General features: G+C 44.8%; 1 protein-coding gene and 1 pseudogene across 2 annotated transcripts in view; one reads left to right on the top strand and one right to left on the bottom strand.

Annotated features, from left to right (window-relative positions):
* LOC148517801 (brain-specific serine protease 4-like) overlaps positions 1 to 19011 on the top strand; it is a 155577-nt gene extending 136566 nt beyond the window's left edge. Inside the window, exon 9 of one of the 2 annotated variants that reach the window (XM_088478154.1) lies at positions 18945 to 19011. In XM_088478154.1, the coding sequence (XP_088334280.1) occupies positions 18945 to 18959 (15 nt within the window). In that variant the 3' untranslated portion in view covers positions 18960 to 19011. Of the gene's footprint in view, positions 1 to 2153; positions 2726 to 18944 lie in introns of those variants that run through there. The other variant, XM_088478153.1, reaches the window with a different exon arrangement.
* Positions 18936 to 19054, bottom strand: LOC148517800 (5S ribosomal RNA; annotated as a pseudogene).
* Between the last annotated feature and the right edge of the window lie 1513 nt (positions 19055 to 20567).

Raw genomic sequence — 20567 nt, 5'->3', positions numbered from 1 at the left:
TAGCTATAAGCCTAACCCTAACATCAGTCTAACCCTAAATGTAATTCTAACCCTAACAGCATCCTAAACATAACCCTAGCTGTATCTCTAACCCTAACCCTAAAGCTATCTGTAGCTCTAACCCTAATCCTAGCAGCAGTCTAACCCTACTGTAGCTGTAACCCTAAACCTACTAGCAGTATTAACCTAAAACTAAGGATGTGCAGGCTCAGATTAGTTTGGATTTTCCCACCAAATTCATATTTTTCCCACCAAAATCAGGTCTCAGAAAGAGGCAAAACATCATCTTTCATGGACAAACATTCATTCCTGTCATTCCTGGACAAAAGTCCATGAAAGATGATGCTTGTCCATGGAAGATGAGGTTTTGCCTCTTTCTGAGATCCAATTTTTGGCCGGGAAAAATCAGAATTTGGCTCAAAAATCTGAACTAATCCGAGCCTGCACATTCCTACCTAAAACTAACTCTAACAGCAACCTAACCATAGCCCTATCTGTAACACTTACCCTAATCCTTCCCTAACCCTAAAAGTACCATAACCCTAGCTGTACAGCTGTAACGCTAACCCTAAATCTACCCTAAAATTAGCTTTAACCCTAATCCTAACCATACCCAAACTCTAACAGTAGCCTAACCCTAGCTGTAACACTAACCTTAATCCAACACTAAACCTACATTATATAAAACTCTAAGAGTATTTCTATTCTAACCCTAGCTGTAACTCTAACCCTAAAAGCAGCCTAACCCCAGTTGTAACGCCAACCTTCACACTAACAGCAGCCTACCACTAGTTGTAATACTAATTTCAACCATAGCAGCAGTCTAACTATAGCTATAATTCTCTCTAACCCTAACAGCAGTCTAACAATAACCCTAGCTGTAACTCTGACCATAGCCCTACCCAAACTTAGCTTTAACAGTAACCATTACTCTTCCCTAACCCTTACAATAGCCTTACCCTAACACCAGCTATAAATCTAACCCTAACCATACCATAACACTAACAACAGACTAACCCTAGCACTAGCTGTAAGTCTAACCCTAACGTACCTAACAGCAGCCTAATTCCAACTATAACTCTAACCTTACAATCAACCTTGAGAGTAGCCTAACCCTAACTGTAACTCTAAACCTAACCTTACCCTTATCATAGTTAAAACTCTAACCGTAACCCTACCCTAACACTAACAACAGCTTATCCCTAAGCTTAGCTGTAACTCTAACCCTACCCTAACCTAACAGCAGCCTAAACCTAACGCAAACCTTTACTCTAACCCTAACAGCAGCCTAATTCTAACCCTAACTCTAACCCTAATAGCAGCCTAACCCTAACTCTAACCTTTACTCTAACCCTAACAGCAGCCTAACCCTAACTCTAACCTTTACTCTAACCCTAACTGTAACTCTAAACCTAACCCTACCCTTATCCTAGTTATAAATCTAACCATAACCCTACACTAACACTAACAGCAGCTTATCCCTAACCTAACAGCAGCCTAAACCTAATTCTAACCTTTACTCTAAGCCTAACAGCAGCCTAACCCAAACTCTAACCTTTACTCTAACCCTAACAGCAGCCTAACCCTAACTCTAACCTTTACTCTAACCCTAACAGCAGCCTAACCCTAACAGCAGCCTAACCCTAACTCTAACCTTTACTCTAACCCTAACAGCAGCCTAACCCTAACCTTTACTCTAACCATAACAGCAGCCTAACCCTAACTCTAACCTTTACTCTAACCCTAACAGCAGCCTACGCCTAACTCTAACCTTTACTCTAACCCTAACAGCAGCCTAACCCTAACTCTAACCTTTACTCTAACCCAAACTGCGTGCGTAATCGCTATTGCATTCATAGTTGCGTTCCGTAGTGAATCAGGCCCTCTGTACATATTACTTGGATTCTGCTATCTCCTGTAACCAGCCAATGTCAATTACTAGAAATGAGGAATAGAATGATAGAATAAGCAGTGAAATGACTGGCTGTGAGGTGCCATGTATACAGTGGATTGTACCTGTGTCATGTATCACAGGAGACTGGATAATGAAGTGTGAAAGACAGATATAACAAGTACAAGTGTTGCACATAATTGACAATATTTAGTAATGTTGACCTCCTGGCTGATGACATTTTCTCTCTGTTATCACCTAGGGAGATGGCGGGGGACCTTTAGTTTGCAAAGTGCATGGTGCATGGTACCAGGTGGGCATTGTGAGTTGGGGAGTCGGTTGTGCCCTTCCCTATCGTCCTAGAGTATACACACGTACTACAGCCTACCAGACCTGGATACAGAGCTATATACCAGAGCTGAGGTTCACAACCCTGACAAACATTCCTCAGCCAACCGGAGTGTGTGGTGGTAAAAGCCCTGATACCACCACTATGACCACTACGAAAACTATTATTACTATGACCGCTAAGCACAAGAACAGTGGTAATGGAGGTGCCCGGCTCCTGTGTCAGGATCTGAGTATTCTGATCCTTGTTACCATCATCCTAACTCTGATCTAACCACAAACTTCACAACAACAATGTGTTAGATTGTGTAACATTAATCCTATTATTATTCTATATTCACTGGTGTTACATGTAATATTATTCATGCTCAGAATTATTACTCAGCTAAATTAATGTCATGGCAGTATGTTGTGTACCCATGTGTTTCAGAATTGATTATAAAACAAAAAGAAATCTATATACAATATATCTTTAATCATGTCTGATATACTGTACACAATGCAATCTCATGTCAATTTGCCTTTTTTGACTAAACAAATTGAAACATGTTTCATTTTTCCATTAATTTAATACATTTTATCATATTTGATGATATGGAAGTAGCAAAATCTGAGTTATTTAGTCTTTGTATATTAGATTAAACTAAACCTACTGTGCTCCCATTAACCAGCTGCCTGTTAATATCCCCCCCCCCCACACATTGTCATCTTGTGTCTGTCATTCCCTGGGCATGCTTGTTTTGGTGAATGGTGTTTTCTCTCTCCCTTTCTCTGGCGCCTATTCGTCCATACTAAATGGTCCGTTACATATGTGGAAACATTAGTTTCTGCATATTTAGGTTACCGGGCCATTTATCATCAGAGGTCCGATAGGACCACCTGCTATTCAGAAAACCCAGAAAAATAGTTTTCATAGTTTGCCTGCACGAACAAACGCCATCTTCGATGGTTCTCGGAGCCCGCTCATTCCTATGAGTAGGAGTTCTGGTGATGTGAAGAGGGATCCAAGCAGATCCCTCCGCCACCTCTTCCCTGCCTCTCCGGCGGCTTTGCACATGCGCAACATCGGGTCACATATACGCAAAAGCTGGCCACAAGGGAAGTTAGGTAACACGTCTGTAGTAGTGTTAATAATCACGTGGACAGCTGCTTTGATTTAATGGTGTTAAATACCCCCTGCGGTGAGGTGAGCACTTAAGTATCCTCCGGAGCAAGGTGAATACTTCATCATAGGAGGCCATATTTGCCCCAATGATAAGTAGGCCTCTATATATATATATATATATATATATATATAATCAGGGGCATTTTAAGAGAGGAGGGGCCCATGTGCAGCCTCCATTTGGGACCTCTCTTCTCTGTCGGCCCACTGAGCACGGTAGATTCTGGATACATGCCAGAATCTACTGCACATGCACGGGTCTCCAGGAAAATGGCACCTGTGCCTTTTTTCCCAGGGACATCTTTTCTGCATGCTGCTCACCGGTAAAAAATGTCCGCCGCCATTTTCCTACTGATTATTTTTGCTGCTTTGCAGCACCGGTTCAGCGCTGCGGAGCAGCACATTGAAATCTGTGGAGAGGTTTAAGTATTTATTAACTATGGGTGCAGGGTGTGCGGTATGGGCCCCCATGAACGCCTATATCTATAAATGTCTGCACGGTAGGCTGCCTTTCTTCTATTCTTCTTCTTTCTCAGTTCTGTTGGATTTCACTGAATATTAACCACGTCTATAGTCAAAAAACAATTGTACATTATTATAAAGATAAAACAAGCTTATGCTGTATGGACAAGTGGAATATCTTAAAATACAATTGATTAGAAAATATGCGGAAATAAGAGAAGCAGAAACCAATCCAGAAATCCTAAAAAGAGAAGCAAAGTCCTGTGCAAAGACAATACCACTCTCCTCCAGCACTAAGGGCCATATTCAATTACGTTTGAAAAGTCCATTTCTGCAGAAAAGTATCACCGGTGACGTCATTTTGCCATGTGAAAATATATCCCCGTTTTCAATTCCAAAGACTTTTCGCCGGTGCAGTCAATGCATTGTAATTGGAGAAAAAGATTTGCCTATGAAAACTGTCGGAAAAGAGTGCATAATTGGGGTTTAGGGGTGCCATCTTGCGGGAACACCCATGCAGCCTTGGGACAGACCCCCAAAGGTAAACTGTGTCAAAAAAAGTTTCAAAAGAACACCTCAAAAAATGACATTGAAGAAGGGGGCGAAAAAGTAAAAGGTTGGGGGACAAAATTATAAACTAGCGAAATAGACTCCAGGGGGGTCCCCAAGTATTCCCCAGGTGTTCTTAAGATTGCAGGTGCTTGAGGCAGGTGGATTTTTTACATTTTTTAAAAATTCACTGTAGCATATTTTAAATATGTTAGCACTCATTTTCGTGTACCCCAAATTTGCTGGGACTACTTATTTCACCCAAAAAAACTTCTAAAAGCAATTCTTCACCACTTGAGCAAAGACGCTAATTAGCAGCTATTGAGAGTATTTAAGGACCCCAAATACCTGCACTAACATTGGGTATCTATAGTGATCCACAATGTTAGTGCATTTTTTTGGGGGTGTCAGGTTGATTTCCCCATTTTGGACAGAATTTTTCGCCAGGTCAGAGTACGCCGGGTTCTGTTTTTGCTGACTTCTAGTCGAATATGGGGATCAGCGGCAGCGCGCGCGATACTTTTTTGCATGGAAAACCAGCGATGACGGGGAAAACCTTGTCATGCAAAAAGCCTTCGACTTTTCGCACCTATTTGAATACAGGCCTTTAACCTTGAACAAATATGCAACACACCAAGAGGTGACAAATATTCACAAATGCACTTGTTTAACATCTCATTTCAAACCATTAATATGGTATGGGCCCTTGCTGCTATTACAACATCCTTCCATCTTCAGAGAAGGTTTCCATTAGACTGTGTAACATTCAATCAGCCACCAGAGAAATAATGAGTCGGGCACTTATGCTGGGTGATAAGGCCTGTGTCAAGAACTGTGCTCACCTTCAGAGTTGTGCTGCTCTGTCCTGGCAGGGGTCCCAGCCTGAAGTCTCACAAAGGGTGCTGCCGATGGTTCCTCAGCATGATGGTGGTCTCAGGGGACTGGAGCTCTGGCAGCGATCCTGTTGGCTCCAAGCACTGAGAGCTATCATGGCAGCTCCTGTCCAGCTAGGTGTGTCACTGGAGGGTCCTCAGTATGCTGGCAGTCTCAGGGGGCTTGGGGTTCCAGCGGAACCAATCATCTCAGCGCCAGGGTCTGCCACATGTAGCTGAAATGATTGGTTCGTTTGGGCCCCCACAAAACAAGCTGGCAATTAATTTGTCCCTGCACAAACTGGCTCTACGGAGGCAAGATGTTGTCCTCATCTTCCTCATCCACTGATTCCTCACCCTCTTCAGTGTTGTGTACATTCTCATCCTCACAGAGAATTAATTCATCCCTGCTGGAATCCACCACCACAGGTCCCTCTGTATGTTCTGGAGGCTGGTCTCCCTGGAAGAATTGATAATTAATTTTGATGAACATCATCTTCTCCACAATTTGTAGAAGCAACCTCCTACGCCTTTCGCTGACAAGGTTCCCGGCTGCACTAAACACTCTTTCGGAGTACACACTGGAGGGGGGGCAACTAAGGTAAAATAGAGCCAGTTTGTAAAGGGGCCTCCAAATTGCCTCTTTTTCCTGCCAGTACAGGTACGGACTGTCTCACATGCCTACTTGGATGCTGTCACTGATGTAATCCTTCACCATTCTGTCAATAGTAACAGTAGACATGTCAGAAATTGTTGCCAGGTCCTTCAGTCCGGACCAGATGTCCAAACTTGGTCCTGCCTGCCCTGCATCACTGCCAGCGGGTTGCTTGGGATACCTAAGTTGTTTCCTGGCAGCCCGTTGCAAGAGAAAATGAAACAGGAGCTGTTGATGTATCACGTTCCACTTCAGCTGACAGTGTTTTCACCAGCAGGTTTTTGCATCTCTCCAGGCTTGTGTTGGCTGGAAAGAGGGACACCACATAGGCTTTAACCTAGGATCGAGCACGGTGGCCAATATGCAGTGGTTTGATTTCAACAGACTGACCACCCTCATCCACAAGTCCCACATGCCGAGTGGAATCACTCCATCTTAGCTCCTCCTTAACTTTCTCCAGCTGCTTCTGCAAAAGCCTGATGAGGGGAATGACCTGACTCAAGCTGGCAGTGTCTGAACTTACTTCATGTGTGGCAAGTTCGAAGGGCTGGAGAACCTTCCACAACACAGAAATCATTCTCTACTGATCTTGAGGCAGGTGCATACCCCTCCTTTGCCATAGGTGGATGTATAGGATTGAATGGCCTTTTGCTGCTCCTCCATCCTCTGAAGCATATAGAGGATTGACTTCCACCGTGTCACAACTTCTTGCTTCAGGTGATGGTGGGGCAGGTTCAAGAGTGTTTGCTGGCACTCCAGTCTTCGGCACACAGTCGCTGAAAGGCAAAAGTGGGCAGAAATTTTTCGGGCCACCCAAAGCATCCCCTGCACGCCCCTGTTGTTTTTCAGAAAATTCTGCATCACCAAGTTTATTGTGTGAGCAAAACATGAGACATGCTGGAATTTGCCCAGATGTAATGCCCGCACAATATCAGTGGCATTGTCAGATATCACAAATCCCCAAGAGAGTCTAAGTGGGGTAAGCCACTGGTCATTGATTTCCCTCAGTTTCTCTAAGAGGTTGTCGGCGGTGTGCCTCTTACTGAAACTGGTGATGCACAGCGTAGCCTGCCCTGGAACTAGCTGGCATTTCAGAGCTGCTGCTACTGGTGACGCTGCTGTTGTTGCTGTGCAAGGTGATACATCTACACAGTGGGCTGTCACAGTCATATAGTCCATATTCTGCCCTGTTCCACTTGTCCACATGTCCATGTTTAAGTGGACATTGGGTACAACTGCATTTTTTAGGACAATGAGGACACTTTTTCTGACATCTCTGTACATTCTCAGTATCGCCTGCCTAGTGAAGTGGAATCTAGATGGGATTTGGTACCGGGGACACACTACAACCATCAATTGTCTAAATCCCACTGCAGTAATGGCGGTTACTGGATGCACGTCTAACAACAACATAGCAGTCAAGGCCTCAGTTACCCATTTTGCTTCAGGATGACTGCTGTCGTACTTCATCCTACTTGATAAGGACTGTTGGAGGGTTAATTGTTTAGTAAAAGTAGTGGTGTTCCTACTTCCTCTCTGGATGAATGACTCCCAGCAGCAACAGCAGAAGCAGCAGCAGTAGGTGTAGCAATGCAGGATCCTCTGGAGGAATCCTGGATAGGAGAGTCAGTCATGCCAGTGACATGGCCTGCAGGACTACTTTCGATCCTGTCTAAGGAGGAAATTGATGAGAAGGCAGCTGATGGTGTGGTTTGCAGGCGCTTGGATACAACAGGACAAAGGGATTTAGGTGTCCCTGGACTGCTTATGGTCTTAGCCAAAGTTTCTGAACTTGAGAGTAACTTTTTATGAACGTGCTGCAGGTGCCGTATAAGGGAGGATGTTCGTAGGTGGTTAACATCCCTACCCCTACTTATTTCACCTTTACATATGGTACAAATAGCAAGAAAGTTGTTGTCCGGATTTGGATAGAAATATTGCCAGACCAAAGAGGTGGAATTTGTGGTCTTCTGCCCAGGCATGACCGTGATGGGCTTTTTCATCCCACGGACAACAACTGTCTCCCACGGAGCCTGATTTAAACAAACCACATCACCATCAGAATCCTCCTCGTCAACTTCCTCCTCAGCGCCAGCTACACAAGTATCCTCATCCTGTTGTACTTCAACAGTGACATCTTCAATTTGAATATCAGTAAGTCGACTGTGGGTGCTCCTTCCAGCACTTGCAGAGAGCATGCTAATGGTGGAAAGAGACACCTCTTCCCATCCAGTGTTGGGAAGGTCAGGCATCGCAACCACCACCACACTTGGATTCTCCTTGGGGATTTGTGATATCTTCTTAGAACGCACAGTTCTTTGCTGTGCTTTTGCCAGCTTAACTTGTTTGATTTTTGTAGCGGGAGGAGGGCTTCCATCGTCGTTTGAAGCTGAATCACTAGTCATGAACACAGGGAAATACCTTAGCCGTTCCTTGCCACTCCGTGTCGTAAATGGCATATTGGCAAGTTTACGTTTATCCTCAGATGATTTAAATGTTTTTTTTTAAGGTCATTTTCCTGAACTTTGTCATTTGGGATTTTATTTGCCCTCTACTATGACATTGGGCATCTGCCTTGGCAGACGATGTTGATGGCATTTTATCATCTATGTCATGACTAGTGGCAGCAGCTTCAGCACTAGGAGGAAGTGGTTCTTGATCTTTCCCTATTTTATTTTTATCGGACAAAGTTTGGTCCTCCATTTATCTTATATTGAAATATACGTGTGGCTAAGGTGCACACAAACACAGAAAAGAAGAATTTTTTTTGGGGGGGTTACACCACCCTTTAACAGACTTACGACACAGGTGCATGCTTGGTGCTGCTCCTTTGTTGATGCACGTGCGGCTTAAACCCACACAATTCACAAACACAGAAAAGAAGAATTTTTCTATTTTTTGGAGTGCACTTTGGGGGTTATACCACCCTTTAACAGACGAGCCAGCCGGCCATTTATTTTATAACACAGGCACACTCTTGGCACTACTTTGTTGATGCACATGCGGCTACTGCGCACACTTCACAAACACAGAAAAAATATTTTTTTTATTTTTTTTGGAGTAATTTTGGGGGGTTTTAGGACTCTTTAAAAAACAAGCCAGCCGGCCCTTGATTTATGACACAGGTGCATGCTTGGCTTTACTTTGTTGATGCACATGCGGCTACTGCACACACAATTCACAAACAGAGAAAAAATTATTTCTTTATATTATTTTTAGTGCACTTTGGGGATTACAGCACCCTTTAACAGACGAGCCAGCCTGCCGGCCCTTGATTTATGACACAGGTGCACACTTGGCGCTACTTTGTTGATGCACATGTGGCTACTGCGCACACAATTCACAAACACAGAAAAAATAATTGTTTTTTTGCACTTGGGGGAGCACCTCTGATGGACAGATCACCCCCTGGACAACACTACAGCACCATTTTAGGATTACAGCCTTTATGGGACACTGCACATCACAGCCCAGCCAGCCCCTATAGACTTTGGAATGGGCACAGCCCCTATGAACAACTGACTGCACAACACAGCCCAGCCAGCCCCTATGACAGCAGCACAACAAAGCCCAGCAAGCCCCTATGGACAACAGCAGCACAACACAGGCCAGCCAGCCCCTATGGACAACAGCAGCACAACATAGCCCAGACAGCCCCTATGGACTGAGTGGACACAGCCCCTATGGACAACAGCAACACAGCACAGCCCAGCCAGCCCCAACTCCCACCCTCCCTCTTCACTGTCCACAGCTGGAGTGAAAATTGGTGCCAACACCGGTACCTTTTATAGAATCCAAAACCTGCTAAATCCGGAAAGCAGGATGTTGACATTTTGCCTCAATTTCAGATCCGAGTCAGGCGGGAAAACTTGAGCCTGCCTAGGACCCGTCTCCGATCGGGGGGGCTCAGGGGTTTCAGATTTCAGAAATCCGAACCCGCTCATCACTACTTATATCAGACCATTCTTATTGCAGACCCTCGTACCACCAGAGAGCAGGTATTGAATCTTCATCTAGGCAATCCAGAATCCCCAGTTCTGACAACCTGAATGCAGCAGGGGTTCTCATTCACACCAATATGTTCAATGCACTAGAGGTCAGAGTTATTTTCATGGCAGTCATGTTCTTCCACCCCAAATCATTATATGTCTGACCTTACTTTGTACATGGAGCATTGCCAAGAGGTCAAGGCCTAAGAATAAAACATAGCCCCAGACCATTAGTTCTTTTCAACCAAACTATTCAGTTGGCAGAGCACATTCTGGAAGGAATAATTCTCCTGTCATCAGCTAAACCCAGATTTCCATCAAATGGTGAAGCATGATTTGTATTTGTAACTTCAGAGAACGAGTATCACTACTCCAGAGGCAAAAAGTGGAGTGCTTCACACCACTCCAGCCAACATTTAGCATAGTGCTTGGTTATCTGAGGGTTGTGTGCTTCTCAGCCATGGAAAAACAATTGGTAAAGCTTGCAGAGAGCAGTTATAGTGCTTGCCTTGCTCCTAGAGGAAGTTTGGATTTCTGTAGTGAGTGTTTGGCAGGTGGTTTTTAACTTATATGCTTTTATTAAAGACTGACCATGCAATTACTTGTTCTATGACAATCCCCAAGCCTTCATCTCTATGCAATGACACAGAGATGGCTTTGCTGCTAACCACTATAGACACTGTCGGTAACAGGTTGGTCAACATGACGCTGATCGCCTAGCAGCTTGCTTAACATGATGCTAATCAACTGTGGTAGTGTAAAGCAAACATTTTAAGTTTTCGATATAAGGAGAGGAATTCATGTTTATCATCGATATTAACTCACTACAACATACTAATAATACTAGGAGAGGAATTCATGCTGACCATTAGTAGGGCACTGCTGCTGAACTCACTGCAAACAGTACTGTAGGTCCTCACCTCCCCCCACCCTTCATTTCTATGCAGTGACATACAGTAGAAATTAAGCACATAGGCCATATAAAGTAATGGCTACTAGCATAATCTCTATGTTTTACAACAGCCATGTGCCTAGTCACACAAAGAGAGCAGCCGCACATTTCTTAAATGTCTGCTGCTGCTCACTCTGTGGCGGTCAGCTCCCTCGAGGCTGGTCTCAACACTCAGTGGGCTAGATGCACATCAATGTATTTAGTCGCATAGAACATGTAAAATAGTGATTGCTTGCATTGTTCTTAAAGCGGCCATGTCCCAGAACAAACACCCATGTATTTATATGCATTGAATTTAAATGTAATGACCAGTAGCAGTATTCCTATATTTTACAATAGCCATCACCCTTGTCCCATAGAGCACTGGCACACATCTTCCATGCATGCCACTTGCATGCTCCATGGCAGTCGGCTGCTTCATGGCTTGTCTCAGAACATGTTGCCCATTTTGTCCAGTTGATTCATACCAGTTATCAGCTGAAGCTACAAACACATGCAACAACAATGCAAGTATATTTTCACCTTGAAGACCTGCAATGTTTTGCACTCTTTCGCCATCAGCCATATTTTAAATACCAATGCCTGACATCACTTTTGGTGTCATCAACACTGAGGCAGACAACTCTGTGTAAAGTGCATCCCATAGATAGATGCATAGATATGCACGAGCCAACTTCCAAGAACAAATGCCCTATCACCTGTACCAAAATTGGGCCATTCATCAAGAAGGTATAGCAGGAGATATCACAGAATGGGGATGGTGAGAGATGCAAGCAGAACATAATGGTGTAGCAGAAAAAGAGATGCAGGGTGGGATGATAGTGTGGCTGAGAGAAGCAGGAGGATTGTGTCACTGAGAGAAGCATAGAGGAGATGATGGTGTGGCTAAGAGATGATGCAGGGAGGAGATGATGGTTTGGCTGGGATATACAGGGGGGAGATGATGGTGTGGCTGAGAGATGCAGGGGGGAGTTGATGTAGCTGAGAGATGCAGGGAGGAGATCATGTCATGGCTGAGAGATGCAGGGGGAGATGATGTGGCTAAGAGACGACCATTGGAGGAGATGATGATGTGGCTAAGAGTTGCAGGGGTGATATTTTGTTGTAGCTGTGAAATGCAGGGAGGAGATGATGGTGTAGCTGAGAGATGCAGGGAGGAGATCATATCAGGGCTGAGAGATGCAGGAGGAGATGATGGTGTGGTTAAGAGATGATGCAAGGAGGAGATGATGGAGTGGCTGAGAGATGGCACAGGAAGGAGATGATGATGTGGTTGAGAGTTGATGCAGAGAGGAAATGATAGTATGGCTGAGAGATGATGCAGGGAGGACATGATGGTGTGACAGAGATGACACAGGGGGAGATGATGGTGTAACTGAGAGACGACACAGTTTGGAGATGATGGGGTGGCTGAGAGACAACACAGGAAGGACATAATGGTGTAGTTAAGAGTCGATGAAGGGAGTAGATGATAGGGTGGTTGAAATATGATGCAGGGAGGAGATGATGGGATGGCTGAGAGATGACGCATGGAGGAGATGTTGATGTGACAGGCAAAACAGGGAGGAGATGATGTGGTGGCTGAGAGACACAAGGGAAGATGACGGAGTGAATGAGAGACAATGCAGGGGGAGATGATGGTGTGACTAAGAGATGATGCAGGAAGGAGATGATGGTGTGGCTGAGAGAAATAGGGAGAAGATGACCGTGTGGCTGTGAGATGCGGGGGAAGATGATGGTGTGACTGAGAGAGACTCAGGGAGGTGATGATGGTGTGGCTGAGAGAAGCAAGGGGATGATGGTGTGGCTGAGCGACAATGCAGGAAGGAGATGATGGTGTGCTTGAGAGACGATTCAGAGAGGAGATGATAGTGTAAGTAAAAAATATGGTAGTTGCTCAATCAGATTAATGATATACTACAGATGCTTGTAAAGGTCGGGGTTTACACTGAAAACAGAAAAAAGGAATTTGCCCCCCAGCACACTGCAGCTAAATCAAAAATACTTCAATCAACGGATCTCCTCTTCTGGACAGTTGCTTTTTTAAGTCAGAGCCTCCTGATCTGCAGGGATGTAAACGTGTGACTCCCACCACCATGTAAAGTGGGTCCAACCACAGGCTGTTAGTAATTGTGTTTATGTGTGTGTACATATACGGTATATATATATATATATATATATATATATTAGGGGTGAGCGGGTTCGTATTTCTGAAATCCGAACGCCCCCGAGCCCCCCCGATCCGAGTCCGATCCGAGTCAGGCTCGACTTTTCCCGTCTGACTCGGATCTGAAATCGAGGCAAAACGTCATCATCCCGCCTTCCGAGTCTCGCGGGTTTTGGATCCTATATAAGGTACCCGCGTCTGCGCCTTTTTCTCACTCGGCTGTGGACAGTGAAGAGGGAGGGTGGGAGTTAGGGCTGTGTAGTGTAGTGTAGTGTAGTGCTGCTGTTGTCCACTACTTCAAAGTCCATAGGGGCTGGCTGTGTTGTGCTGTGCTGCTGTTGTTAATAGGGGCTGTGTCCACTACTTCAAAGTCCATAGGGGCTGGCTGGACTGTGTTGTGCAGTCAGTTCTCCATAGGGGCTGTGTCCACTCCAAAGTCCTGTGCAGTGTCCCAGTCCTAAAGGGGTGCTGTAGTGTTGTCCAGGGGGTGCTCTGTCCATCAGGGGTGCTCCCCCCAAGTGCTAAAAAAATAATATATTTTCTGTGTTTGTGAATTGTGTGCGCAGTAGCCGCACGTGCATCAACAAAGTAGTGCCAAGCGTGCGCCTGTGTCATAAGTAAAGGGCCGGCTGGCTTGACCGTTAAAGGGTGCTGTAAACCCCAAAGTACATTCCAAACCAAATAACAAAATATTTTTTCTGTGTTTGTGAATTGTGCGCGCAGCAGCCGCACGTGCATCAACAAAGTAGTGCCAAGCGTGTGCCTGTGTCTTAAGTAAAGGGCCGGCTGGCTTGACCGTTAAAGGGTGCTGTAACCCCCAAAGTACACTCCAAACCAAATAACAAAATATTTTTTCTGTGTTTGTGAATTGTGTGCGCAGTAGCCGCACGTGCATCAACAAAGGAGCAGCGCCAAGCGTGCGCCTGTGTCCCATAAGTAAAGAGACGGCTGGCTCATTTCTTAAAGGGTGGTGTAACCCACAAAGTGCACTACTCTCCAGCAAAAATATAAAAATATTTTCTGTGTTTAGCCGCACGTATATATCAAATCGATATAACATAAATGGAGGACCAAACTTTCTCCGATAAAAATAAAATAGAGAAAGATCAAGAACCACTTCCTCCTAGTGCTGAAGCTGCTGCCACTAGTCATGACATAGACGATAACATGCCATCAACGTCGTCTGCCAAGGCCGATGCCCAATGTCATAGTAGAGGGCACATACAATCCCAAATGACAAAGTTCAGGAAAATGACCTTGAAAAACACATTTAAATCATCTGAAGAGAAACGTAAACTTGCCAATATGCCATTTACGACACGGAGTGGCAAGGAACGGCTAAGGTCGATCCCTAGTATGTTCATGACTAGTGGTTCAGCTTCACATGACGATGGAAGCCCTCCTCCCACTAAAAAATTCAAAAGAGTTAAGCTGGCAAAAGCACAGCGAAGAACTGTGCTTTCTAAGAAGATATCACAAATCCCCAAGGAGAGTCCAAGTGTGGTGGTGGTTGCGATGCCTGACCTTCCCTGCACTGGACGGGAAGAGGTGTCTCTTTCCACCATTTGCACACCCCCTGCAAGTGCTGAAAGGAGCACCCACAGTCCACTTGCTGATACGCAAATTGAAGATGTCACTGTTGAAGTACAACAGGATGAGGATACTGTTGTAGCTGGCGCTGAGGAGGAAGTTGGCGAGGAGGATTCTGATGATATTGTGGTTTGTTTAAATCAGGCTCCGTGGGAGACAGTTGTTGTCCGTGGGATGAAAAAGCCCATCACGGTCATGCCTGGGCAGAAGACCAAACATTCCACCTCTTTGGTCTGGCAATATTTCTATCCAAATCCGGACAACAACTGTCTTGACATATGTACCATATGTAAAGGTGGAATAAGTAGGGGTAGGGACGTTAACCACCTAGGAACATCCTCCCTTATACGGCACCTGCAGTGTGTTCATAATAAGTTACTGTCAAGTTCAGAAACTTTGGCTAAGACCATAAGCAGTCCAGGGACACCTAAATCCCGTTGTCCTGTTGTATCCAAGCGCCTGCAAACCACACCGTCAACTCTCCCCTCGTCAATTTCCTCCTTAGTCAGGATCGGAAGTAGTCCTGCAGGCCATGACACTGGCATGACTGACTCTCCTATCCTGGATTCCTCCGGAGGATCCTGCATTGCTACGCCTCCTGCTGCTGCTGTTGCTGCTGCTGGGAGTCGTTCATCATCCCAGAGAGGAAGTAGGAACACCACTACTTTTACTAAACAATTGACTCTCCAACAGTCCTTAGCGAGGAGGATGAAGTACGACTGCAGTCATCCTGAAGCAAAACGTATAACTGAGGCCTTGACTGCTATGTTGGTGTTAGACGTGCGTCCGGTATCCGCCATTAGTGCAGTGGGATTTAGACAATTGATTGAGGTAGTGTGTCCCCGGTTCCAAATCCCGTCTAGATTCCACTTCACTAGGCAGGCGATACCGAGACTGTACAGAAACGTCAGAAAAAGTGTCCACAGTGTCCTGAAAAATGCCATTGTTCCCAATGTCCACTTAACCATGGACATGTGGACAAGTGGAACAGGGTAGACTAAGGACTATATGACTGTGACAGCCCACTGGGTAGATGTATCACCTTACGCAGCAACAGCAGCAGCGTCACCAGTAGCAGCATCTCAGAAAATGCAAGCTCGTTCCAAGGCAGGCTACGCTGTATATCACCAGTTTCAGTAAGAGGCACACCGCCGACAACCTCTTAGTAAAACTGAGGGAAATCATCGCCCAGTGGAGTACCCCACTTAGACTCTCCTAGGGATTTGTGATATCTGACAATGCCACCAATATTGTGCAGGCATTACATCTGGGCAAATTCCAGCACGTCCCATGTTTTGCTCACACAATAAACTTGGTGGTGCAGAATTTTCTGAAAAGCGACAGGGGCGTGCAGGAGACGCTTTGGGTGGCCCGAAAAATTTCTGGCCACTTTCGCCATTCAGCGACTGCGTGCCGAAGACTGGAGCGCCAGCAAACACTCTTGAACCTGCCCCGCCATCACCTGAAGCAAGAGGTTGTGACGCGGTGGAACTCAACCCTCTATATGCTTCAGAGGATGGAGGAGCAGCAAAAGGCCATACAAGCCTATACATCCACCTATGACATAGGCAAAGGAGGGCGTATGCACCTGACTCAAGCGCAGTGGAGAATGATTTCCGTGTTGTGCAAGGTTCTCCAGCCCTTCGAACTTGCCACATGTGAAGTCAGTTCAGACACTGCCAGCTTGAGTCAGGTCATTCCCCTCATCAAGTTTTTGCATAAGCAGCTGGAGAAAGTAAAGGAGGAGCTAAGATGGAGCGATTCCGCTCGGCATGTGGGACTTGTGGATGAAGCCCTTCATTCGCTTTGCCAGGATTCCAGGGTGGTCAATCTGTTGAAATCAGGCCACTACATTTTGGCCACCGTGCTCGATCCTGGGTTTAAAGCCTATGTGGTGTCTCTCTTTCCGGCCGACACAAGCCTGCAGAGGTGCAAAGACCTGCTGGTGAACACACTGTCAGCTGAAGCGGAACTTGACACGTCAATAGCTCCTTCTTCATTTTCTCCCGCAACTGGGGCTGCCAGTAAAAAACTTAGCTATCCTAAGCAACCTGCTGGCGGTGATGCAGGGCAGGCAGGACCAAGTTTGGACATCTGGTCCGGACTGAAGGACCTGGCATCAATTTCTGACATGTCTACTGTTACTGCGTATGATACTGTCACCATTGACAGAATGGTGGAGGATTACATCAGTGACAGCATCAAAGTAGGCATGTCAGACTGTCCGTACCTGTACTGGCAGGAAAAAGAGGCAATTTGGAGGCCCCTGTACAAACTGGCTCTATTTTACCTGAGTTGCCCCCCCTCCAGTGTGTACTCCGAAAGAGTGTTTAGTGCAGCCAGGAACCTGGTCAGCAAAAGGCGTAGGAGGTTGCTTCCACAAAATGTGGAAAAGATGATGTTCATAAAAATGAATTATCAACTCTTCCAGGGAGACCAGCCTCCCGAACGTACAGAGGGACCTGTGGTGGTGGATTCCAGTGGGGACGAGTTAATACTCTGTGAGGATGAGGATGTACACAACACTGAAGAGGGTGAGGAATCGGTGGATGAGGATGAGGACGACATCTTGCCTCCGTAGAGCCAGTTTGTGCAGGGACACATTAATTGCCAGCTTGTTTTGTGGGGGCCCAAACGAACCAATCATTTCAGCCTCAGTCGTGTGGCAGACCCTGGCACTGAAATGATTGGTTTGTTAAAGTGTGCATGTCCTGTTTATACAACATAAGGGTGGGTGGGAGGGCCCAAGGACAATTCCATCTTGCACCTCTTTTTTTTCTTTGAATTATGTACTGTTTGGGGCCTAGTTTTTCAAAGTGCCATCCTGTCTGCCACTGCAGTGTCACTCCTAGATGGGCCACGTGTTTGTGCCGCTCACTCGTGTCGCTTAGCATAGTCATCCATCTACCTCGGTGCAACCTTTTGGACATAAAAACACTATTGTGAGGTGTGAGGTGTTCAGAATAGACTGGAAATGAGTGGAAATTAAGGTTTTTGAGGTTAATAATAGCATAGGAGCAGAAAAATCAACACATTCTGTGATTTTAGCTGTTTTTATGCTTTTTTTTAAAAAAATACAGATCCAAAACACAAAACCCAGAACCCAAAACACCGAAGGGTGGTTTTGGCAAAACCAATCCAGATCCAAAACACGAAGAAAGATCCAGATCCAAAACCAAAAAAAAAAAGTGGCCGGTGCACACCCCTAATATATATATATATATATATATATATATATATATATATATATATATATATATATATAGGGGAATCAGTGGCACTCATGGGTCTTGTTAGAAAGAATAACACCAACGAAGGGAACATTCATTCAACGTTTCAGTCGCTCAGACTTTTATTAAGAACTCAGTTAAAAACAAATAAACGCATTCCTTTATACAAACATGACAGTTTGTTGCAGCCCAGCCTTTCCTCCACATGCCGGTCGGTGCCACCCGGCGGATGATGTCATCGACATGCCTCCCGCGTGACCCAGCTTGCGTGATGACGTCATGCAATGCTGACGCACGGCGCAGCTTGTTGATATCCTTCAACTGAGTGTCAGGCAATCAGACCAATGTGGAAGTGTGCGGCCAAATATAAACATTGTGTGATCCTGTAGGAACAGGCAAAATGAGGCTTGGAAATAACTAATAGACAGTACACCAAAGAACTAAACGTGATTTACACCTAAACATGCGAAATAGAAGGACAACATGGGAGAAACAAAATAATTGCGGTGCAAAATAATACATAAACATTAGCATATGGGGACAAACAATACAAGAGAGAATGGGAAGGTGAAAAACTTAATAGACACCTGAACATATAACATAAACAAATTGAACCCAGATACATTGGGTCAGTGGAGGGTGAAAATATAGCTACCCAATGCCATAAAAAGGAAAATATACAATAATATATACAATTGATTGTGTCTGCATGTGATGGTATGACAAAAACATATCAAGACTCCTAACATCTATGGTGTCCTCTGTCGGGCAGTGATGTGTTAATACAGTCAATTTAGATATATAATGCAAATATATAATGCACTATAAGAAATGGTGGGCCAGACCAAATATTACTGTAATCATACTCACAGATCAAAAATGTGAATGGGTACTGGAGCAAATGTGAATGGAGCAAAAGGCTCAGAAGCTGGATGAAAAAAAGATATTATTAGTGTATTATATATAATATATAATAGAGACTAAAAAGTGCTTGCAGTAGCCGATGGTTGCAGTGGAAACCGTTGGAGAGGCTGGATGAAGGTCCGTGGAAAACTAATATTTGTGTTTCACTTACAGCACCTGGTATTCTAAGGAGGTCTCTCATCCTTGTACTGACCAGGCCAGACACTGTATAGCTTCCAAGATCGGATGACATCGGGCACATCCAGTGCTGTATGGTTGTAAGTGGCTGAAATCCATATGTATAAAATACCTCATATACCCAACGGAGCCTCACCATAATCAAAACTGGATCCCTACAATGCTTTTGCAGTCATACTGATGGTGATGATGGTGGAATGAACAAAATGCTCGTTGTAATGGAGTATAAAAACTCAAAGGCAAAATATGATGCTAATAAGGCCAGAACGAGTAAAACAATGAGATAACATAAAGCAGTGTAAATAAGAGAACAGAGTAAGAGACAGAATGATCACAGGAAACAAGCAAATGATAAAGTCTCAGTGAGACCAGAAGGGACCACAGTGTTCATCCTGTGTATCCATCGTGCTTCAAGTTGTAGAAGTTGCTTGTCTCTGTCTCCTCCTCTCTTTGACAAAGGTACATGGTCAATCGCTTTATATATGAGGGTGGCTAACGAAAGTCTACGTGCACTAACATGTCTGGCCACCAGCTTATCAATATCCTTTCCTTCTAAGGCCTGTCTGATGGCTGTACGATGTTAGGCCATCCTCTCCATTAAAGTACAGGAGGTTTAACCCACGTACATAAGTCCACATAGCTACCTAATAATGTATGTGATGGATTTGCTGGTGCACATCAATATATGCCTGATGGAGATTTGTTTCCCAGAAAGTGGGTGCACAACATCAGGACCAATTTCAAGATATCTACATGTTGTGCATCCCATACATCTATAACATCCATGCTTTTTTGTAAGGAAGTGCGTGCTGGAATTAGCAGTGTAGTTAGAGACATCGTTGCGTACAAGCCAATTCTCCAGATTTTTACCTCTCTTGTAGCCCATCACGACTCTGGTATTTTTAAGTGCTGGAAGGCTGGAATCTGTGTTGATGATAGGCCATAATCGTTTGGTTGTATTGTTCACAAATTTGCTGCCTGTGTTAAAATGGTTGATGAACAACATCTGTTCATGCGCACGAGCTGGCTCCCTCGTGCGCATGCACATTGGACAAACATCGAAGCGGCCTGCAGTCGTAGACCGTACGGCCGCCTCTGAATGAAGCCCTTTATGTGAGACGTTGCTATTATATTTCTCCTGTGAATAACTTCTATTTACTTTTATTCCGTGCTACCGAGATTTCATGAAAAGGTCATTCCTAAAGCCACCCCAGGTTATTGTGCCTAGTAGGCATGCCTCCTCCCTGGAGTCTCATGTGTCGGCAGCCATGACAGTTTGCACAGACCTAAAAATGAATCCGGATCTGGAACAGGCTACTGGGGTACAGGTGCTTCAGGGTTTGATCACTCATTTGGAAGTGCAGGAAAACACTCAAGTTCAAGTTTTGCAATGACTACAGGATCTTTCCACACATTTTGATAAACTTAAGATTCCTGTAGCAAGTACATCAGGGGTTACTGCTTCTCATTTACGTTTACTGACTCCCACCTCTTATCATGGTAATCCAAAAACATGTAGAGAATTTCTCAACCAATGTGAGATTCATTTTGAATTATTACCTCAAAGTTTTACCACCTCTCATGTTAAAGTGGCTTATA

Source organism: Taudactylus pleione, unplaced genomic scaffold, assembly GCF_031769625.1.
Source record: "Taudactylus pleione unplaced genomic scaffold, aTauple2 ptg000209l, whole genome shotgun sequence".
NCBI classification, from domain to species: Eukaryota; Metazoa; Chordata; class Amphibia; order Anura; family Myobatrachidae; genus Taudactylus; species Taudactylus pleione.
This window is presented reverse-complemented; position numbering and strand designations above follow the sequence as displayed.